The 18,256-nt window shown below is 43.5% G+C and overlaps 1 protein-coding gene across 1 annotated transcript in view; it reads right to left on the reverse strand.

Annotated features, from left to right (window-relative positions):
• Positions 1-15,638: 15,638 nt before the first annotated feature.
• The window catches only part of LOC127630582 (pappalysin-1-like), a 130,376-nt gene continuing 127,758 nt past the window's right edge, over positions 15,639-18,256 (reverse strand). The window contains exon 22 of the mRNA XM_052108205.1: positions 15,639-17,462. Coding sequence (XP_051964165.1) covers positions 17,358-17,462 — 105 coding nt within the window. The 3' untranslated portion in view covers positions 15,639-17,357. The remainder of the gene's footprint in view (positions 17,463-18,256) is intronic.

An 18,256-nucleotide genomic window follows, 5' to 3' on the forward strand; every position in this document is an offset into this window, starting at 1 on the left:
CGCAGACAACTCGAAAGAGTTATTCTAAAAGAGTAATTTCGCTCTAAAGAGCAAAACACAGCGCCGTTGAACGTCCTTCTCAGGACGCGTCTTTTTAAAGACGATATTTCCGCCCCTGTGTAGTTTCTGGATGTGGTTGATGTCTCCCCACCTCTGACGGTCATAAAAACTGCCTTGCATTCCTGGGTTGCGATCACACGCAGGCAGTGTTTTTATGAATGGTCATAAAGTGCGAGAACATAGCCATGACAGCATTGCGGTCGTAGGTTTTCTCTTGTAGTGAGAGAAAGCCGCTTCAGCCGCACCCCGCACCTCGCCTCCTTCCCACGGGATTGAGGCAGGCGCCGCGGGCCATGAAAATGATCTGGGGACAATGACGGGCTCCGTTTCGCCGGGTGAACCCCCTCGAAACCCCCCGCCTCCCCGGCACGCTTGCTTGTTTCTGTCCGAGCTCGGGATGAGCATTCTCTCCAATGGGTTATGTTTTCAGTGTGAGAACATAGCCGCGGCAGCGTTGCGATCTCTGCTTTCTCTTGTAGTGAGAGAGAGCCATCTCAGCCGCCCCCCGCGCCTCGCCTCCTTCCTACGGGATTGAGGCAGGCGCCGTGGGCGATGGAGAACGATCTGGGGAGAATAATGGGACGCTTTCGCCGGGTAAATCCCCCCGAAAACCTCCCGCCTCCCCGGCACGCACGCTTGCCTGCTTCCCTCCAGCTCGGGATTAGTGCGGTCCGCTTAACGGCCTACCGTCCGGTCCCTCGAGCTCCCCAGCATTGGATGATGACATCACCGCTGCTTCGGAGAGCGTAACAGCGGCGTCGGATGCGGATAACTCGCCTGGGCCGCCACCTTCGGGTCTCCGCCCAGTCTGAGCCTGACGCAAGAAGGTCCGCTATGCTTCCCCGGGCTTAATTGGTTCTCGCGGGCATATGCGCCGCTCACAGCCGCGCCCCCCCCCCTGGATTCCTTCCCGGACGTGCATGACGAGCTGAGCAAGCCTAGCTTCCTCGCTCCTCCACTCTCGCTACCCTCGGTGGTAGAACGGTCCCAGACCGCTCCCCCCTGCACGCCATGGCCCCCTCCTGCAAGTCCACCGGGCCAGGGCACTTCAAAATCTGCACTTGGGTAGTCCTGTTCTTGACGTGCTGCAGGAACTGCACTCGAACAGGCGCTGGCCACTCCGTGGTCCAGAAACACAACGATGGACAGGCAGTACGGGAGGCAGACAAAGCAAGCTTTCTCAAACGCCCCCGTCTCCCAGCTCCGTCCATTCGGCGACACCACTTGACGACTTCGCCCAGCAGTCCTCAGTGGTGAAGAAACAGATGAAGGCTATTTTCAAGCCAAAAAACATCCTGCCCTGCCGCAAACCTGCCGCCAGGGGCCATGCCCTGTCTGCTCGCCGAGGGCGTCCTCCTGCGGCTTTCAAGAAAGAAAGAAAGTGGTGCTCTGCCTCAACTAACAAGTGAGTGGGCCCAGCTCTCAGCCCCAGCGTTGAGCCCCCCGCAGAAGTTGGATGCCCATCGTCTCACGGACCCCCTTGAGGACCCAGAAGGCTCCCAGGCGCTCCTGAGATGACAGACCCAGAGACCGAGACGTTAGCTCCGGAGTTGGTAAGACCACTCCGTTCCCCGGTGGAGGGCCGGGAGGAGAATTTTTTGTTAAATTCGTTACACTCTATAGAGCTATTTCCTTGTTGTCTCTGGGGTCACCTGGCCCGCAAATGCCGTTCTCACGGCACTCTGCTTTCAGGCCTCAACAGTCCCGGCTCCATGGACGCGGTGTCCCCGCCTTCAGCCTCACGACTGTTCCCCGGCCGGCTGGTTCAGACGAGTCCAGAGGACGCCAGCATCAGACCTCCTCCTCAGTCACGTACCCGCCCCCTGCCGGGTGCGTGGAGCAAGGTAAGTGCTTTGAGTTTATTCTCAGCACCGGAGTCTCGGGACGCCACGTTGCCTCCCGACGCCGCGTTACCTGTTCCGCACCGCTGCGAAGCCCCGCCGGGTACGTCCAAAAAACTCGTCCCCTTGGTGCCCCTAGCACGGAGCTTAGAGGCGTGGCTTTCACTGCCCAACCCGTCACGCTGGCTGCACCGGACCATTCGACTCGGTTACGCAATTCAGTTTGCCAGGTCTCGGCCCCCCTTCGTGGGCATACATTTTTCCGCAGTACACGGCCAACATGCCCATTCTCTGCACGAAGAAATCGCCTCCCTTCTATTAAAGGACGCGATAGAGCCTGTCCCTCCAACCGAAACGAAGAAGGGTGTCTACAGCCCTTACTTTGTTGTACCCAAGAAAGGCGGTGGCTTACGACCGATCTTGGACCTGCGAGTTTTCAATCGGACCTTGTCCAAACTCCCGTTCAAAATGCTCACCCAGAAACAAATTCTATCTGGCATACGGCATCTAGATTGGTTCGCAGCAGTAGACCTGAAGGACGCGTACTTCCACGTCTCAATTTGCCCTCGACATCGACCCTTCCTAAGGTTCGCATTTGACGGCCAGGCATATCAGTACATAGTCCTCCCCTTCGGCCTGTCTCTGTCCCCTCGCGTCTTCACGAAAGTCGCAGAGGCAGCTCTTGCCCCGCTCCGAGTAGCCGGCATACGCATACTCAATTACCTTGACGACTGGCTCATACTGGCTCACTCTCGAGAGTTACTATGCGCACAGAGAGACCAGGTGCTCAGGCACCTCAGCCGTTTGGGGCTTCAGGTCAACCGGGAAAAGAGCAAGCTCTCCCCGGTCCAGAGCATCTCTTTTCTCGGTCTGGAGTTAGACTCAGTCTCAATGACAGCACGTCTCTCCAACGAGCGTGCTCAGTCAGTGCTGAAATGCCTCGCTACCTTCAAGCCAGGCGCCGTGTTCCCGCTAAAACGTTTCCAACAGCTCCTAAGGGCATATGGCATCCTCCGAGACGGCCGCGCCACTGGGGTTGATGCATATGAGACCACTTCAGCACTGGCTCAGGACTCAAGTCCCGAGATGAGCATGGCGCCACGGCACGCACAACGTAAAAGTTACTTCTGCCTGCCACTAAACCTTCAAAACCTGGACAGACCTCTGCTTTCTAAGGGCAGGTGTACCCTTGCAGCAGGTGTCCTGACGCGTTCTGGTCACAACTGACGCTTCCAAATTGGGTTGGGGCGCCGTGTGCAACAGGCGCACAGCCGCAGGCCGGTGGAACCGAGGCCCGCTGCGCTGGCACATCAGCTGCCTAGAGCTGCTGGCTGTTTGTCTGGCCCTGCAGAAGTTTCTCCCGTTAACTCAGAACAAACACATCCTAGTCAGGACAGACAGCACCACGGTCGTAGCCTACATAAACCGCCAAGGCAGAGTACGCTCCCCCCACATGTCACAGCTCGCTCGTCGTCTCCTCCTTTGGAGTCAGCAGCGACTGGAGTCACTGCACGCCACTCACATCCCTGGCAACCTCAATGTAATAGTGGACGCGCTGTCAAGACAAAGCTTGCCTGGCGGGGAGTGGAGGCTCCACCCCCAGTCGGTCCAGCTGATTTGGGACCGGTTCGGCAAGGCTCAGGTAGACCTGTTTGCCTCCCAAGAAACCTCCCACTGCCCGCTCTGGTATGCCCGGACAGAGGCTCCCCTCGGGGCAGATGCGCTGGCACACAGCTGGCCCACGGGGCTGCGCAAGTACGCATTTCCCCCAGTGAGCCTTCTTGCACAGGTGCTATGCAAGGTCAGGGAGGACGAGGAGCAAGTCACTCTGGTAGCCCCCTACTAGGCCTACCCGGACTTGGTTTTCGGACTTCACACTCCTCACGACAGCTCCTCCCTGGCGAATTCCCCTGAGGAAGGACCTTCTTTCTCAGGGACGGGGCACGCTCTGGCACCCGCACCCAGACCTCTGGAACCTCCACGTCTGGCCCCTGGATGGGATGCGGAAGGTCTAGCCGGTCTACCATCTACCGTCGTAGATACAATCAGCCAAGCCAGAGCCCCCTCTACCAGGCATCTTTACGCCCTAAAGTGGCGTCTGTTCGCGGACTGGTGTTCTTCCCGAGCCGAAGACCCGCAGAAGTGCGCAGTTAGGTCTCTCAAGACTGCCCTGCTGATCACGCTCGCTTCCATCAAGAGGGTCGGGGACCTGCATGCGTTCTCTGTTAGCGACGCTTGCCTGGAGTTCGGTCCGGCAGACACTTTCGTGATCCTAAGACCGCGACCGGGCTATGTGCCCAAGGTTCCTACCACACCCTTCAGGGATCAGGTAGTGAACCTGCAAGCGCTGCCCCGGGAGGAGGCAGATCCAGCCCTTTCACTGTTGTGTCCAGTACGTGCCTTACGTATCTACCTGGACCGCACACAGAGCACTAGACGCTCTGAGCAGCTCTTCGTCTGCTTTGGGAGACAGCAGAAAGGGAATGCTGTCTCCAAGCAGAGACTCGCCCACTGGGTTGTCGACGCCATTTCCCTGGCTTATCACACCCAGGCCGTGCCCCCCCCCCTTTGCGGGTCCGAGCCCACTCCACCAGGAGTGTTGCGTCCTCATGGGCACTGGCTAGAGGCACTGCCCTAGCAGACATTTGTAGAGCAGCGAGCTGGGCATCACCTAACACTTTCGCGAGATTCTACAATCTCCGAGTTGGGTCAGCATCGTCCCGTGTTCTCTCAGGTACTGAGCCCGTAGAACTCGGTGGCGCACTCACGATCTGACCGGGTGAATCGCTTGCACCTAGCGCCCTTCCCCCTAACCAGGGGAAACAGTGCGCCTTCATTCCCAGGAGATCTCAGGTTTGGGACACTGGTTGATTCCTCCCTAGCCCTCGTGGGTCGTAGTTCAGCGGAGGAACTCGCTGACCCAAGCCACTGCGGGTACCGCAAGCTACCCTGCACTGGTGTAGGTGCTCCACAGGTAAGGCCTCCTTCGGACTCCCCCTGTGTGTAACGCCACGGTTCTGTCCCCTCTGGCGAGCGGACTCCCGTGCTTCCTTAGGCAGTCACAGCTGCCTCGGTTGCCGTGCTGTATGTTCCCCCCTCTATAGGCTGGATCCATTACCGCACCGACTTTTCCACATAGGCCCTAAGTCAGGCCTCTGATGGTTTTGCCACTTAAACTTGCCTCCCCTCTCGGGTAGGTGTGGCCTCCGCAGGGTCTTCTCTGCCCTGAATAAGGGCTAAGACCCCCTTCCCTCAATGCATGTAAGGGCCCCGGCCTTAGTTGCTCTATGCGAGAAACATAGAGAGAAAACAGGCCCGGCCAGGCTTGGCCCATTCCCAGGTTGGCAGCCAGCACCTTGTTCCCCCTTCCGGGGTAACGATAAGGAATCCTGATGGCTTAAATGGGGCATTGGGGAAGGGTACGTGCAGCCTGATACAGCTGGTCATCCTGCACATAAGAATACCTGCTCGCTCCTGTATCAGCAGTTCACGTACACGGCTCAGCGTGTGGCGCTTTTATAAGTGGACCCCTAGTGTCGCTTCTCTGAAACAACGTGGAGAGAGCGACAGAAGGGGAACGTCTAGGTTACGTATGTAACCTCCGTTCCCCGATGGAGGGAACGAGACGTTGTGTCTCCCCTGCCACGTCGCTGAGCCGAGCCACTGTTGTGGACGGACCATTTCCAGGTCCTCAGAAAAATCCTGAATGAACTGCCGTATTTGCACCGCTTAAATACCCGTATGTCCGGGGGCGGGACATGCAAATACTGGTTGCCAACTCTCATTGGCCTTTTTTCATAGTCCAGAGGTGAATATCAGTGCTCAAGAGAGACCCCTAGTGTCGCTTCTCTGACACAACGTCTCGTTCCCTCCATCGGGGAACGGAGGTTACATATGTAACCTAGACGTTTTTGCATATATTTCTGACACTTTGGCATAATCATACAGATAGTAAAACAAAACCCTAACATTTAAAAAAAATGCTGTTGCTCTTCAATGATTTTCTGCTACAGTACAGTATATTTCATGATACTGCTGTTATTGTATGGACTAAATCACAAGGTTCCAATTAGATAAAACCTCCATTAAAATAAATAAACAGCTATTTATTCCCATTTCCTGTGCTCTTGTTTACAGTGCTACAGTATTTTCACCAGTTCCTGTTCTATCTGAGGATCCCAGAATAGATCTGAAAAATAACAAGCTCGACTACTTGGTATAATTGTTCACCACCATCGCCTGAGGTCAAGTGCATTTCCAAAACTCATTTGTTCTTCAGTTTTTCCTCTCTTGCAGAAACTGGGGGAAAATCCCTCAGTGAAAGAGGGACACCCGCTCTGATTTCAGACATCCTCTCAGCTGCAGCCGGGCCTCTGGGTGACCTCACGAGGCTGGGACTAAACTGGCTGCTCTTAAAACCACAAAGCCACAGTTGTCTCACTCAAGCCAATTTTACTGCCAATTCAAAGTGTGGAGTGGCCTCTGATTGCAGGCAAACACAAACACAGTTGGCTGATGTGGCCAGGGCAAATGTGTTTAAGCAACTGACAACGGTCAATGGAAAGATGTTGTTTTGCAGTTTGACTTGAAATTCCAGAGCAATGTAAAGTTTTACATTCACAAATGTTCTAAAGTTGGTTAAAGGAACAGTTCACCCTAAAAGTCATAATTTACTCACCCTCATGTCATTCCAAACCCATATGACTTTCTTTTGCAGAACAAAATGGAAGGACCCAAAACATCCTAAAAGTAGTCCATATGACTTGTGTATCACATTTCAAGTCTTATAGCATATTTGGTCAGAAACAACCCAACATTTGTCGAGAAAAGACAGTGGCTTGAGTTGTTTAGCGCTAAAAACAAGATCTTGTATGTACACATGTGCCACTGTATATTAACATCTCTTGTGCGCTCACAAACATGCCTTTTTAGATTTTGGGTTTAATACAAGGTAAGCTCAATCGACTGCATTTGTAATTTGTAATGGCAACAAACAAAATTACGATGTAAACAATTTTACAGCTCAATTAATAAACACATTTTTTAAGAAGTAGTAATGTAAGTGCGTTTATAAAATTATAAGCTTCACATTTCTGCCTTTAAACCCTCCAAAAATTGGCCCCATTCACTTAAATTGTAAGTGCCTCATTGTGACCCTGATTTTTGCTCATTACGTGTCGAAATAATTTTTTGTGGTAATCAACATTATGCCACAAATGCTGTTGATTAAGCTTATCCTTTATTGAACCCGGAATATTCCTTTAAGTTATACGATAGGTTTCTCACCAAAACCTATTGTATACCTTCAGAAAACTTGGATTATGATTGCATGGACTCCTTTTATAATACTTTAGGGTCTTTTTTTAAACTGGGGTGGCACTAACCACTGCAATTTTTATATAGTTGCATCACTATGACAAGCAAACTGTCTTTGCTGAGCCTATAACCCTTGTAAATTCAAATGTTACTGCCTTTATCAAAATATATATCTCAATTCTTGTTTACAATGACACCACCAGTGTGTCAGGATGACAGTTTGATCAGCCTACTTTTTTCAGCGCATGGCTGTCTTGTTTGTCCGCCCACGTGCTTCGGCGTGTGTCGTTTGTGTTCGCTCGCCATGTGTTTCTGCACGTGTTGTTCTGATGTGTTTGCCATGCATTCAACTGTCAATTGTCACCCCGCCCTCTTGTTACCCTGTTAGCTCAACATTACACTCACGTGTAACATTAGCTCATTAGCTTCTCTTTATATTCCCTTCGTGTTTTTTGTTCCGTGCCAGATAGTGTTTTTGTCTCGTTATTCACGTAATTTTCTTCAGTTTGATTTTGCCTTGAATTCCTAGTTATTTCGGTTTTACATTTCTTGTCCTGTGTCTAGAGCTCAGCTTGTTATTCAGCCTTGTTTTGATTTTTAGATTTTTACTCTTCCCTGTTTCAATAATTTACTTGGCTATGTTAATAGGGTTTTTGTTTACATTTTATTTATTTTTTATCTCCATTTGCTTGCATTCAGACCAGTTTATTTGTCTTTTTTTTTTCTCTTTTTTTTTATTCTCTCCAGTCTCCCCATCTACCAGGCTACTGGACAGTGCTTATTCCCCCACCGCCTCTGGCCTCCCTGGTACCATCTACCTTCCCCTTCTCCCTGCCTCACCTACCCCAATGCCCATTGCTCCCCCTGTCTCATTCACCATCAACCTTGACCTCCTGTGTGGACTGCTCTTGGCTGGGCATTACCATTCTATAGAACTTGTCTACGCTATCTGAGGCCGTCATTGACTCTGAACCTTATCCACCCCAGCCCGTGCTTCTGTTTGCTACCCCTTGAACCCCCGTTTTTCCCAATAAACTGTGTATCACCCTGCATATTGAACCCTCTTCTATCTGAACCCTAACACAGTGTTGGATGTAATCCAATTACAAAGGAATTGGTTTATGAAATCTAATTACTTTTTTAGTCAAAAAGTAGTGTAATATGATACATTTAAATTTGTATAATCAGATTACATTAACTGACTTTCAATTAATTACTTTAGTACATTATAGGTTTATGCTGATGTCTAATATTTTATTTATGTTGAATACATAAATGATGGCCCCTTAACAAGTCCTTGTGAAGGAGAAATGTGAGGTACTGAGTGCATGACTTATTGACATTATTTGTTATTTTGTTTACAGAATCTTTTGAGCAGAAAAGTGTTTTGGAAAGTAACATAATTAGTAATGTGATTACTTTTTCAATGAAGTAATTAGTGCAGTAATCTGATTGCAATTTTAGAGAAATAATTAGTGATTTACATTGGATTACTATTTTTAAGAAGCGTACCCAACACTGGTCGCTACACTGCACTAACCTGAGGTACCAATTGAGTTAAACAGGCAGAATTTGTATTCTATCACAACCTTGACAGGAGTCTCATGTTAATCTGTAGGCTTTACAGTTCAGTTCAATTCAATTAAATGTATTTGTATAGCACTTTTATTATAATTTGTTTTTACATTTCATTGTTTTTATTATAATAATCACTTCCAATAAAACAGTCCACGTGATATTAGAATATATACTTTAGTTTAGCTATATTTCAACTCATCTTGACTTCAACACATTCTCTCTCTTGCACTTAAAAATAAGTGGAAGGAGTAAAGAGAGCTTATCACACGACCTTGGTGTCAATCTTTGCCTAAATCTCTCTCTTGCCCAGAGATAAGTGCTAACAGCTGCTGCTTGTAGCACAGACTATTCCTTCCAATCAAGATTTTACACTGGGCAGCAATTCCAGAATCTAAATTCTCCAGCACGGCTGAGCCTAAATTCCCTAACAGTGTCTCTCACTCTCTGCCACACGTAAAATTTTCAGTCAAGTTCTTTATGATATTTCTGTGCCAAAATGACAAGACTGGACTGCATGTATTTTATACCCTCTGCACGAGTGGCATACTGTAGATAGGGTCGAAGGGAACACTTATGGATTGCATTGGTTTATGTTATTGGTCTCTTACAAGTCCCTGTTACCATATTCAAAAAGCTTGATCTGACAATTCCCAACACACTCTCACAACGAAATCGTCAATATTCATACGACTTTTCTAAATTTGGTTAATTCATATGATATCGTATGACTGCGCTCGTATGAATTGACATCGCTGGACGTCGTTTTCATCTAATAGGTGACAATTACTTGCTTCTGTCACACACAACAGCTTCCTGTCATGTTTACACACATACAAAAAGAAACAAAAGTTTGATTTCATGGGATCTTCAAATATATGTATTAAATAAGGTAGAGCAATATTACTGATAATAAGCTCTAAGATGAAACTGTGTACACAAGTGTTCTTGTATCACATGTTTCACACAGTAATTAAACACCAATGGCTACATTTGCATTTAATTAACCAGTGTTTATTTTCTAAATAATACATATTAGGAAAAATAACATTGATGTCTTTACTGTTAATAATGCTTGAGGAGATCATGAAAATATACAGTACACTAGTCTGCTCTGTGACAAATAATATCACAATATTACATACATAAAAAAAAAAAAAAAACAACAGTGGCAAACTGCTTCCTTTATAGATACTCATGAAAACAAAAAATCAATTGGTTATTAAAACAGGATTGTGGTAAGTGCCCAAAACAGTGCATTAAGTATGTATACGTAACAATATGAGTTTCTTGAGCCTAACCAGTACTTGTGGAGACCATAAGTGTAAAAGCTCTAAACCTCTGCAGTTGATCCTGCAAGTCCATATTTGAGATATACCAGGAAAGAAAACCAGGTCATTACCATTATGTCTGGTCTTGATATTTATCTCAGTGCACTTGCAGAGGAATTTGCAAATTTGAAGAACACACAATGACTTGAGAGCAGGGCATTAAAAACAAACAATAAAATAACACTTTTGAAAAATAAAAAAAACCATATAACTAATATCATATACTTGATGTAGATATAAATGTATTAAAAGAACCTAAAAAGAAAACAACAACAACTATACATAAAATGAATATTTGGATTACATGTATGTGATTTATTTTATTACAATAAACTTTATGATAAATATATCTAAATTTGCTCTACTTCTCTGATGAAAGTAGCCCACCATCAGATTTGTACATCTCAGAGTTTGGGAACAAAATTTTGATCATGCAACAGTTATCAGGGTATCTGATTTGACAAAAACATGCTCGCTGAACTGGCAGAATATTGACGTCAAAAATGTGCAGTCATCTCACAGCTGTGAATAAATACAGGCGCTATAAAAGTTTAAGTGAAATAACGGCAAAACTTTTCAAATAAATGGAGACAGTTATCATAAATTGCAACGAGACCATGGGGAGTTTTATTTTATACAGACAACAAAATGCAATACACTATGCACTTAAAAACTGGCTATTCTGCAAGCAAACACAACACATATGTTTAAACCTTCAAATCACAATCAAGATTTATTTATGTATACAAAATAGCACATTCATTTTCTGAGGTACAACTGTCTGAATGGATGAACATGAGGATGTGCTTCTTTCTGTGGCGGGAATGAACATTTAGGAAGACACATACGATTAAGGAAGGAATCTATACATGAGGATTTCTATATGTGGCCAAACATCAGCAGCACAGCCACCACAAACAGTCTTTCAGTTTCTCTCACCTATTCTACTATTTACACAAAACCACACAAGCCCCACGGCTCCAGCCCGTGTCAATGTATCTACTCAGCTATTGGAAACAGAATCTCGCTAACCAATTTCCACAGAATATACAAACATTTGGAATCTAAAACATGGGTGGAAGTTAATACAGCAAAGGAACGCTTTGTAAAATTTTCCGAAGGTGACATTTCTATAACATTTTCCTTGTGCATTAGAGAATCTTATTTATTCCTTATACAAATTGAGTGGCTGGGAAAACAGGTCATTTTGCTTGTTTGTGGTAAAATTAGACCTTTACTTTCAAGCTGGAACAGAGGAAACCGACAGAGAGAAAAAACTGCATGGAAAAACAGACTTTTGATCACACCAAGTAACACTGTAGACATATAAAAATAACTTAGATGAACTGTGAAAATATAAATAAAAAATGACAACATTCTTAATAAATAATTATATTATTTACAACATTGTATATTGCTAAGATATTTAAATTACTAAAATACTGAATAAGTAAGCAGCAAACATTACAGGCATGAGGTACAGCAAAAAAGATCCTGTTAAGTTTACAGTAGACTGTTTAATAATTTCTCTTCAAACATTTTCACCCAACTTCATTAGATTTGTTCTTGTTTTTCATGGCTTCAGAAGAAAAGGGTAACATTGCGTTCATTTTCATTGAGCCTTTTAAACATTTCCAAGAAAAAAAAGGACAGAAAAGGAGATCACTATTTGTTTACAATACCTCAGTAAAGAACTATGTGTAAAGCTTAGTAATGGTCCATTTTCAGTGATGTCTGAAACCGGTTGTGATACAGGTTCATAAAATTGCACATATACTCATATTTGTCCTAGGCACTCTTTCCAAGTGATAATTGAATTAAAGCAGCAGCTTTTAAGCCTTTACTATGCAATAATAGCATACAGTTTTATATTTGGAAAAAAAAGTCTATAGAGACTAAATATGACATGATCTTTACACTGAAAGGAATGACGACAGAACTACTTAAAACATATCTTCAATGACTCGGTAGTCTATGACTAAATATTCTTTCATCTCATTTTAATTACTGCCATGTCCCCCATGGGTCTGATTTAGATTTTTTCTTCCTTTGGACATCCTTTGACGGTAGCTGATGGTAGTGATTTATTCATGTCTTTATTTTTATGTAATTACACACATATTTCTTTTATTCAAAGTAAAAAAAAGTAAAAAAAAGTTTAAAGTACTATTTGATGATGTCATACACAAAAAGACAATTTCATTTAACAATTATGATTACCTGTCTGACCATAGCAGCTTTTTTATGTTTTTATGCTTTAACTGTACAAACCAAGTGCAGCAACTGTGGTCAATGAAAAAAATACTAATGGATAAAGATACACTTTTAAAAATACCACCAATTAAATACATACACAAAAGGCCCTTTTTACCTTAAACTCTTCTCTTCTGCAAAACAATATATATAAACATTTTTTCCCAATTTGGAATGTCCAATTCCCACTACTTAGTAGGTCCTTGTGATGGTGTGGTTACTCACCTCAATCCGGGTGACGGAGGACAAGTCTCAGTTGCTTCCACTTCTGAGACAGTCAGTCCGCACATCTTATCACGTGGCTCATTGTGCATGACACCGCAGAGACTCTGTATGTGGAGACTCATGCTACTCTCTGCGATCCACGCACAACTTACCACGCACCACATTGAGCGCGAGAACCACTAATCGTGACCAGGAAGAGGTTACCCCATGTGACTCTATCCTCCCTAGCAACGGGGCCAATTTGGTAGCTTAGGAGACCTGGCTGGAGTCACTCAACACAACCTGGATTTCAACTCGATACTCGCTGAGCTACCCAGGCCCCCATAACAAAATAATTGTTACAAATTTTGTTACACATTTATTCCATAGAAAATGTCTATCATTCAATAGGCTGGTACAACCTGTTATGATCTTTGTAAGCCTCAATCATGCATCAACTTAATATGACAGTTGTTGTTTCCATATTACATGGTTCATCTATTCCCTAGAGGAAGGTGCCTTTTACATTTACTTTTAAGAGCCGAGGGAGATTTTAATGGTGCTTCATAAATGTATAAAAGCCATTTTGTAGTTCCTTCGACATCTATACCTTTAAAAAGTGGTTTGCATTGGACTAATGTGTCAATGTACTGTAAACATGTATTATTATATGTACAGTTAATGAGATTGTTGATTGCCATGAAACAGCCTCACAATGTATGCTCCCGTTTTACACTGGTGCTCTTAATAATAATAAAAACATAACATAATACCTGTTATTACACTGTAACTACATTGTAATTACATACAGGAAGCATTCATTGGTATATTCTACTGGTCTAACTAAAATATGGTTGTTGCAGTACTAATAAATACACTTTACATTTATCCAATAATGATTTTATAAGATATTATTCACAAAAATTTTGAGCACCTCAAAAACAAAGGGGAGTACCTATGACATATTCACTAAAGAGGAATTTCAGTTTCCAAATGTAAGATGAAAATGCATGACTTCTCATTCATCCTGGAATGCAAAGGAGGTCCAAAATCTCTCATTATTTGATGTACTCGCTACATAGTTTAACAGGACCATTCTTTACAAATAAAGTGATAAATCAGATTGAACAAGCACAAATAATCTTGCTGAAAGACTAAATGCTGATTTTACAACAGTGAAGCCTAAATTACATTCTTTGTGCCAATAAATAACTTAAATCGATAAAATCATATTAATATTAACTTGGTGTGACTTTTGACTGGTTGTATGGCTCGTACAATATCAATATATTGATATGATCTGAAATGTAACCTTTTTAAGCATGAACACCTGAAGACACTGATCATAAATGACTGAAACAATGTTAAATCGTAACATCAACAGTGTTCTACTTAAATTTCGTACTTGTTGAACTTTAAAATTTTGTTAAACAATGAGTGCATATTACTTTAATTATATAATCCAATCTGGATTATATTTCTAAATAAATGTTCCATTAAAAAGGTCGATAAAGTTTCATACTAATATTTGAGAGTCCTGCTACGGAATTGCATCTGCGGTTCCCTTGCAAAGGTTCTGACAACAGTCCAACCTGTCTTGAAAGCAGCCTAAACTCATGACTGCGGTGACATATCACAGCAGTTCCGAGATGAAATGTCCACTGTGTGGCGCTGAGAGTGAGTTAAATGTTCTCGCAAACAGATGAGGTTTTTAAGGTTAATGCTGCATCGAGTTTTATATAAACATTAAACCTTAAACCTAAAACTAACTGATAGAGTCATAAAAGCATGAGAGGAAAAACATAACTACATAATATTTTGTTGCTTCTATGGCACTTTCTGCTCATGTGTTGACTTGAGTGCTCTTTAGGATTTGTAGACCAGGTCCTTTGCATCGTATGGGCAACTTCATCGCAACACTGCGTAATTTGGTCGTACTCAAACAAGCTTGGAATGGAAATGTTAAAATGTATCGCCTTACAATCATGTGTTTTAATGTCATAACATAGCGTTGTGTGAGGAACAGGGAGCAAATTAAATTTGTGTGAAAGTGAATAATAGTCATTGTTGTGGCATCTCTAGTGTTTATTTTACCAGGAAACTCCCGTAAAACATACAACATGCCATGTTAAAATCATTTTGTAATAACATTGGTATTTTATTTGATTCTGTAAGACCAGCTTGCTTGGAAGGATTTGTAAAAATTTGTAGATGCTGTCAATAAGTTGATATTGTACAAAACATACAAAAATGTACTCTCACAAGCACTTAATTAGGAACACCTGTACACCTACTTATTCATACAATTATCTGATCAGACAATTATGTGGCAGCAGTGTAATATATGAAGTCATGCAGATATGCGTTAGGCGCTTCAGTTAATGTTCAATCAATAGATTGTGATCTCAGTGATTTCGAATGTGGCATGATTTTTGTAGACAGACGGGCAGGTTTGAATATTCCTGTAACTGCTGATCTCCTGGAATTTCACGCACAAAAGTCTCTAGAATTTAATCAGAATGGTGCCAAAAACAAAAACATCCAGTGAGCGGCAGTTCTGAGGACGTAAATGCCTTGTTGATGAGAGAGGTCAACAGAGAATAGGCAGACTGGTTGGAGCTGACAGAAGGCTATGGTAACTCAGGTAACCACTCTGTACAATTGTAGTGAGCAGAATAACATCTCAGAATGCACAACACGTCTAACCTTGAAACGGATGGGCTACAACAGCAGAAGACCACGATGGATTCCATTTCTGCCAGCCAAAAACAGAAAGCTGAGGCAGCAGTGGGTCTACTATTTGTGTACCTCAGCAGAAATAGAGATTCATCAGACCGGGCTATGTTTTTCCAGTCTTTAACTGTCCAGTTTGTGTGAGCCTATGCCCACTGCAGCCTCAGCTTTCTGTTCTTGGCTGACAGAAGTGGAACTCGATGTGGTCTTCTGCTGTTGTAGGCCATTCACTTCAAGGTTCAATGAGTTGCTATTCTGCTCACTACAATTGTACAGAGTGGTTATCTGAGTTACCAAAGCCTTTCTGTCAGCTCGAACCAGTCTGGCCATTCTCCGTTGACCTCTCTCATCAACAAGGCGTTTTTGACCACAGACCATTTGGCACTGTGGCAAGGTTGTGGCCGGGAATCAGATTACAGTTCTAGAGAGAGAGAGAGAGAGAGAGAGAGAGAGAGAGAGAGAGAGACAAAGACTTGCGGCCCACATTGCATGTGTGTGTGTTATTTTTTTGTTTGTTTAATGTTGAGTTTGATATTAAACTTTATGTTGAATGTTTAGCTGGTTCCCGCCTCCTCCTTGCCTGTCCTTTAACTGTTACAGTCCTGACACACCTGGTCAGGCCCTCCTCCTCATCACAGGCACCATACTGAGTAAACTCTAGAGACTGTTGTGTATTAAAATCCCTGCAGATCAGCAGTTATAGAAATACTCAAACCAGCCCATCTAGCACCAACAATCATGCCACTATCATGGTTGAGGTGAACATTAACTCAAGCTCCTGACCCGTATCTGCATGATTTTATGAATTGCAATGCTGCCACATGATACGCTGATTAGATAATAGGATGAATAATTAGGTGTACAGGTGTATCTATTAAAGTGGTCGGTGAGTGTGTGTGTTCCCTTTACATACAAATACAAACCAGATCACCCTAACAAACTAAAATTTAATTTGCAGAAGGAAACCTGTTTGTAGACCTACATGTATGATGCTGTTTCTGTTTATATGATGGTGTTTTCCTGTAAAATTAAACTGCATTTTGACCAGAGGTAAAATCTATGGCAGACTATACGTTGTTTTACATGAAACTACAAACTGTCCATAGAGAGATTTGGCTGCATGGCCAAAGTAGCAAACTAGCAGCCACAGCTGTGCTAACACAACTTCTTTCACATCTCTCTCTCTCTCTCTCTCGCACTCTCTCTCTCTCTCTCTCTCTCTCTCTTTCTGCTGGGGTTGAAATTCACTGGACCAACACCTCCTCTGATGATTTTCGGCTTCAGATTTTGTGCATGTCTTGCTGATCTACAGGATTTTGTGATTTAGGGCCACAGCTGCTGCACTCGTACATCTTCCTATGCACTGTGATGCATTCCCATCACCCCTCGATGTTTCATACAGGCGCTGAGTTCGTCAGCCAGATTGTTATGATTTTAAGGTCATATAAGGTATATATATAACGACAGAGAACGCTTGATAAGAGAAGACACAGTAAATGGCTAAACTGTCATCTAGACAGTCTGAGAGGTCAGAAGTTTTGGGCTATCATGAAAACATCAAGGATAACAAACAAAAGATATTTGTTTGTTGTTGGAATCTTTTTGGAATTTTGGAACCTTTCTTAATTCTCTGACTTCAGTTAAACATCAACCGATGCATTCTATTTCCTTTCCCACTCTGTTAACCCTGTATCTGTACATAAAAACAACATCTCCATGGTTGCAGTTTACACATAATGATCAATTAATGCAAAATTAAAACAACAAAACTGTCAGTCCAGGCTTATTTGAGCCTTAGCTTGACAACTTCAGTGGTTGCTACTGCCATAACTTCCACTTTCCTTCTTTTTGAGATCTATTGTTGATGTGTTTGTTTGTTTTGGAGTGTCATACCCTCATATGTTTTTGCTGTTGGATGAGGAAATGAGGGCATGTTGGCTGACATGTTGGAGTGCAGTGTGAGTGGAGAGGCCCTCTTATAAGCAGCATGTAGAGAGGAAGAGTTTCCCATCAGGCCCCTTGGGTGCCACAAGGGCTACGAAGCTCAACCAATGGAGCGGTGGCGGACTCCTTTGTTGTTCTCCTGGGCATCGGGGTCTCGACATGCACACTCTTCTCGAATATTACATGACATAGGGAATGGAATCACCTGGCACAGACAAAATATAAAAATGTATTAGTTCAAGGGGTTAAGATTAGGGTTACATCTTTGTACATTTGGACAGACTCTGAAACCTGCCAACCATGTTAAAAATGTAATAAAATTCTGAATCTATGTACTGATTAAAACTTTCCCATATCTGTCAAACATGTTGAGAGGTCCAAACATCATTTGCAGCCTAAAAAAACTTTTGGTTGGATTTTAGGATAGAATACACTTAGCTGTATAGAAAGATATAGGATGATCCCTTGCTCACTATTTAGTGAATGACTTCTATCTGGCTATCTGTCTGCACTGGTCTCTGAACAGTTCAAAATGCACCTTTCTTTTCATCCTAAATCCAAATAAAACCTCTGAAAGCAAAAATGTTCAGCTTTTGTACGAACCCATTTATTCTCAATGCGAAAATGCACAGTAAATATATAGGAATGCATTTACTAATGTTAATGAATATAATTGTATTGCACATAGATAACAAAATAAAAAATAACAAAATGTATATTAAAATGAAGCTAAATGACCCACAGATGTGTTAGAGTTGAAAGTTTTAAAAAACATGTTTTTTCTACTTTTGAGGAAATGTGGTGCCAGTGTCCACATATGTAGACGTCATGTTTATCAGTGTGCTGACATGCTAAAAATATGTGGCATATCAAACGAAACTACAAAACGTAAAGATATTTCTTTCCAGAGGCACTTTTGTTGGCGCTTCGTCCATCGGAACGCTTTAAGGAAATCGACGGCATGCTGTTGTGTCACGTGACTACGTGCGACAGAAGTTA

The sequence above is a fragment of the Xyrauchen texanus genome, chromosome 3, assembly GCF_025860055.1.
Source record: "Xyrauchen texanus isolate HMW12.3.18 chromosome 3, RBS_HiC_50CHRs, whole genome shotgun sequence".
NCBI classification, from domain to species: domain Eukaryota; kingdom Metazoa; phylum Chordata; class Actinopteri; order Cypriniformes; family Catostomidae; genus Xyrauchen; species Xyrauchen texanus.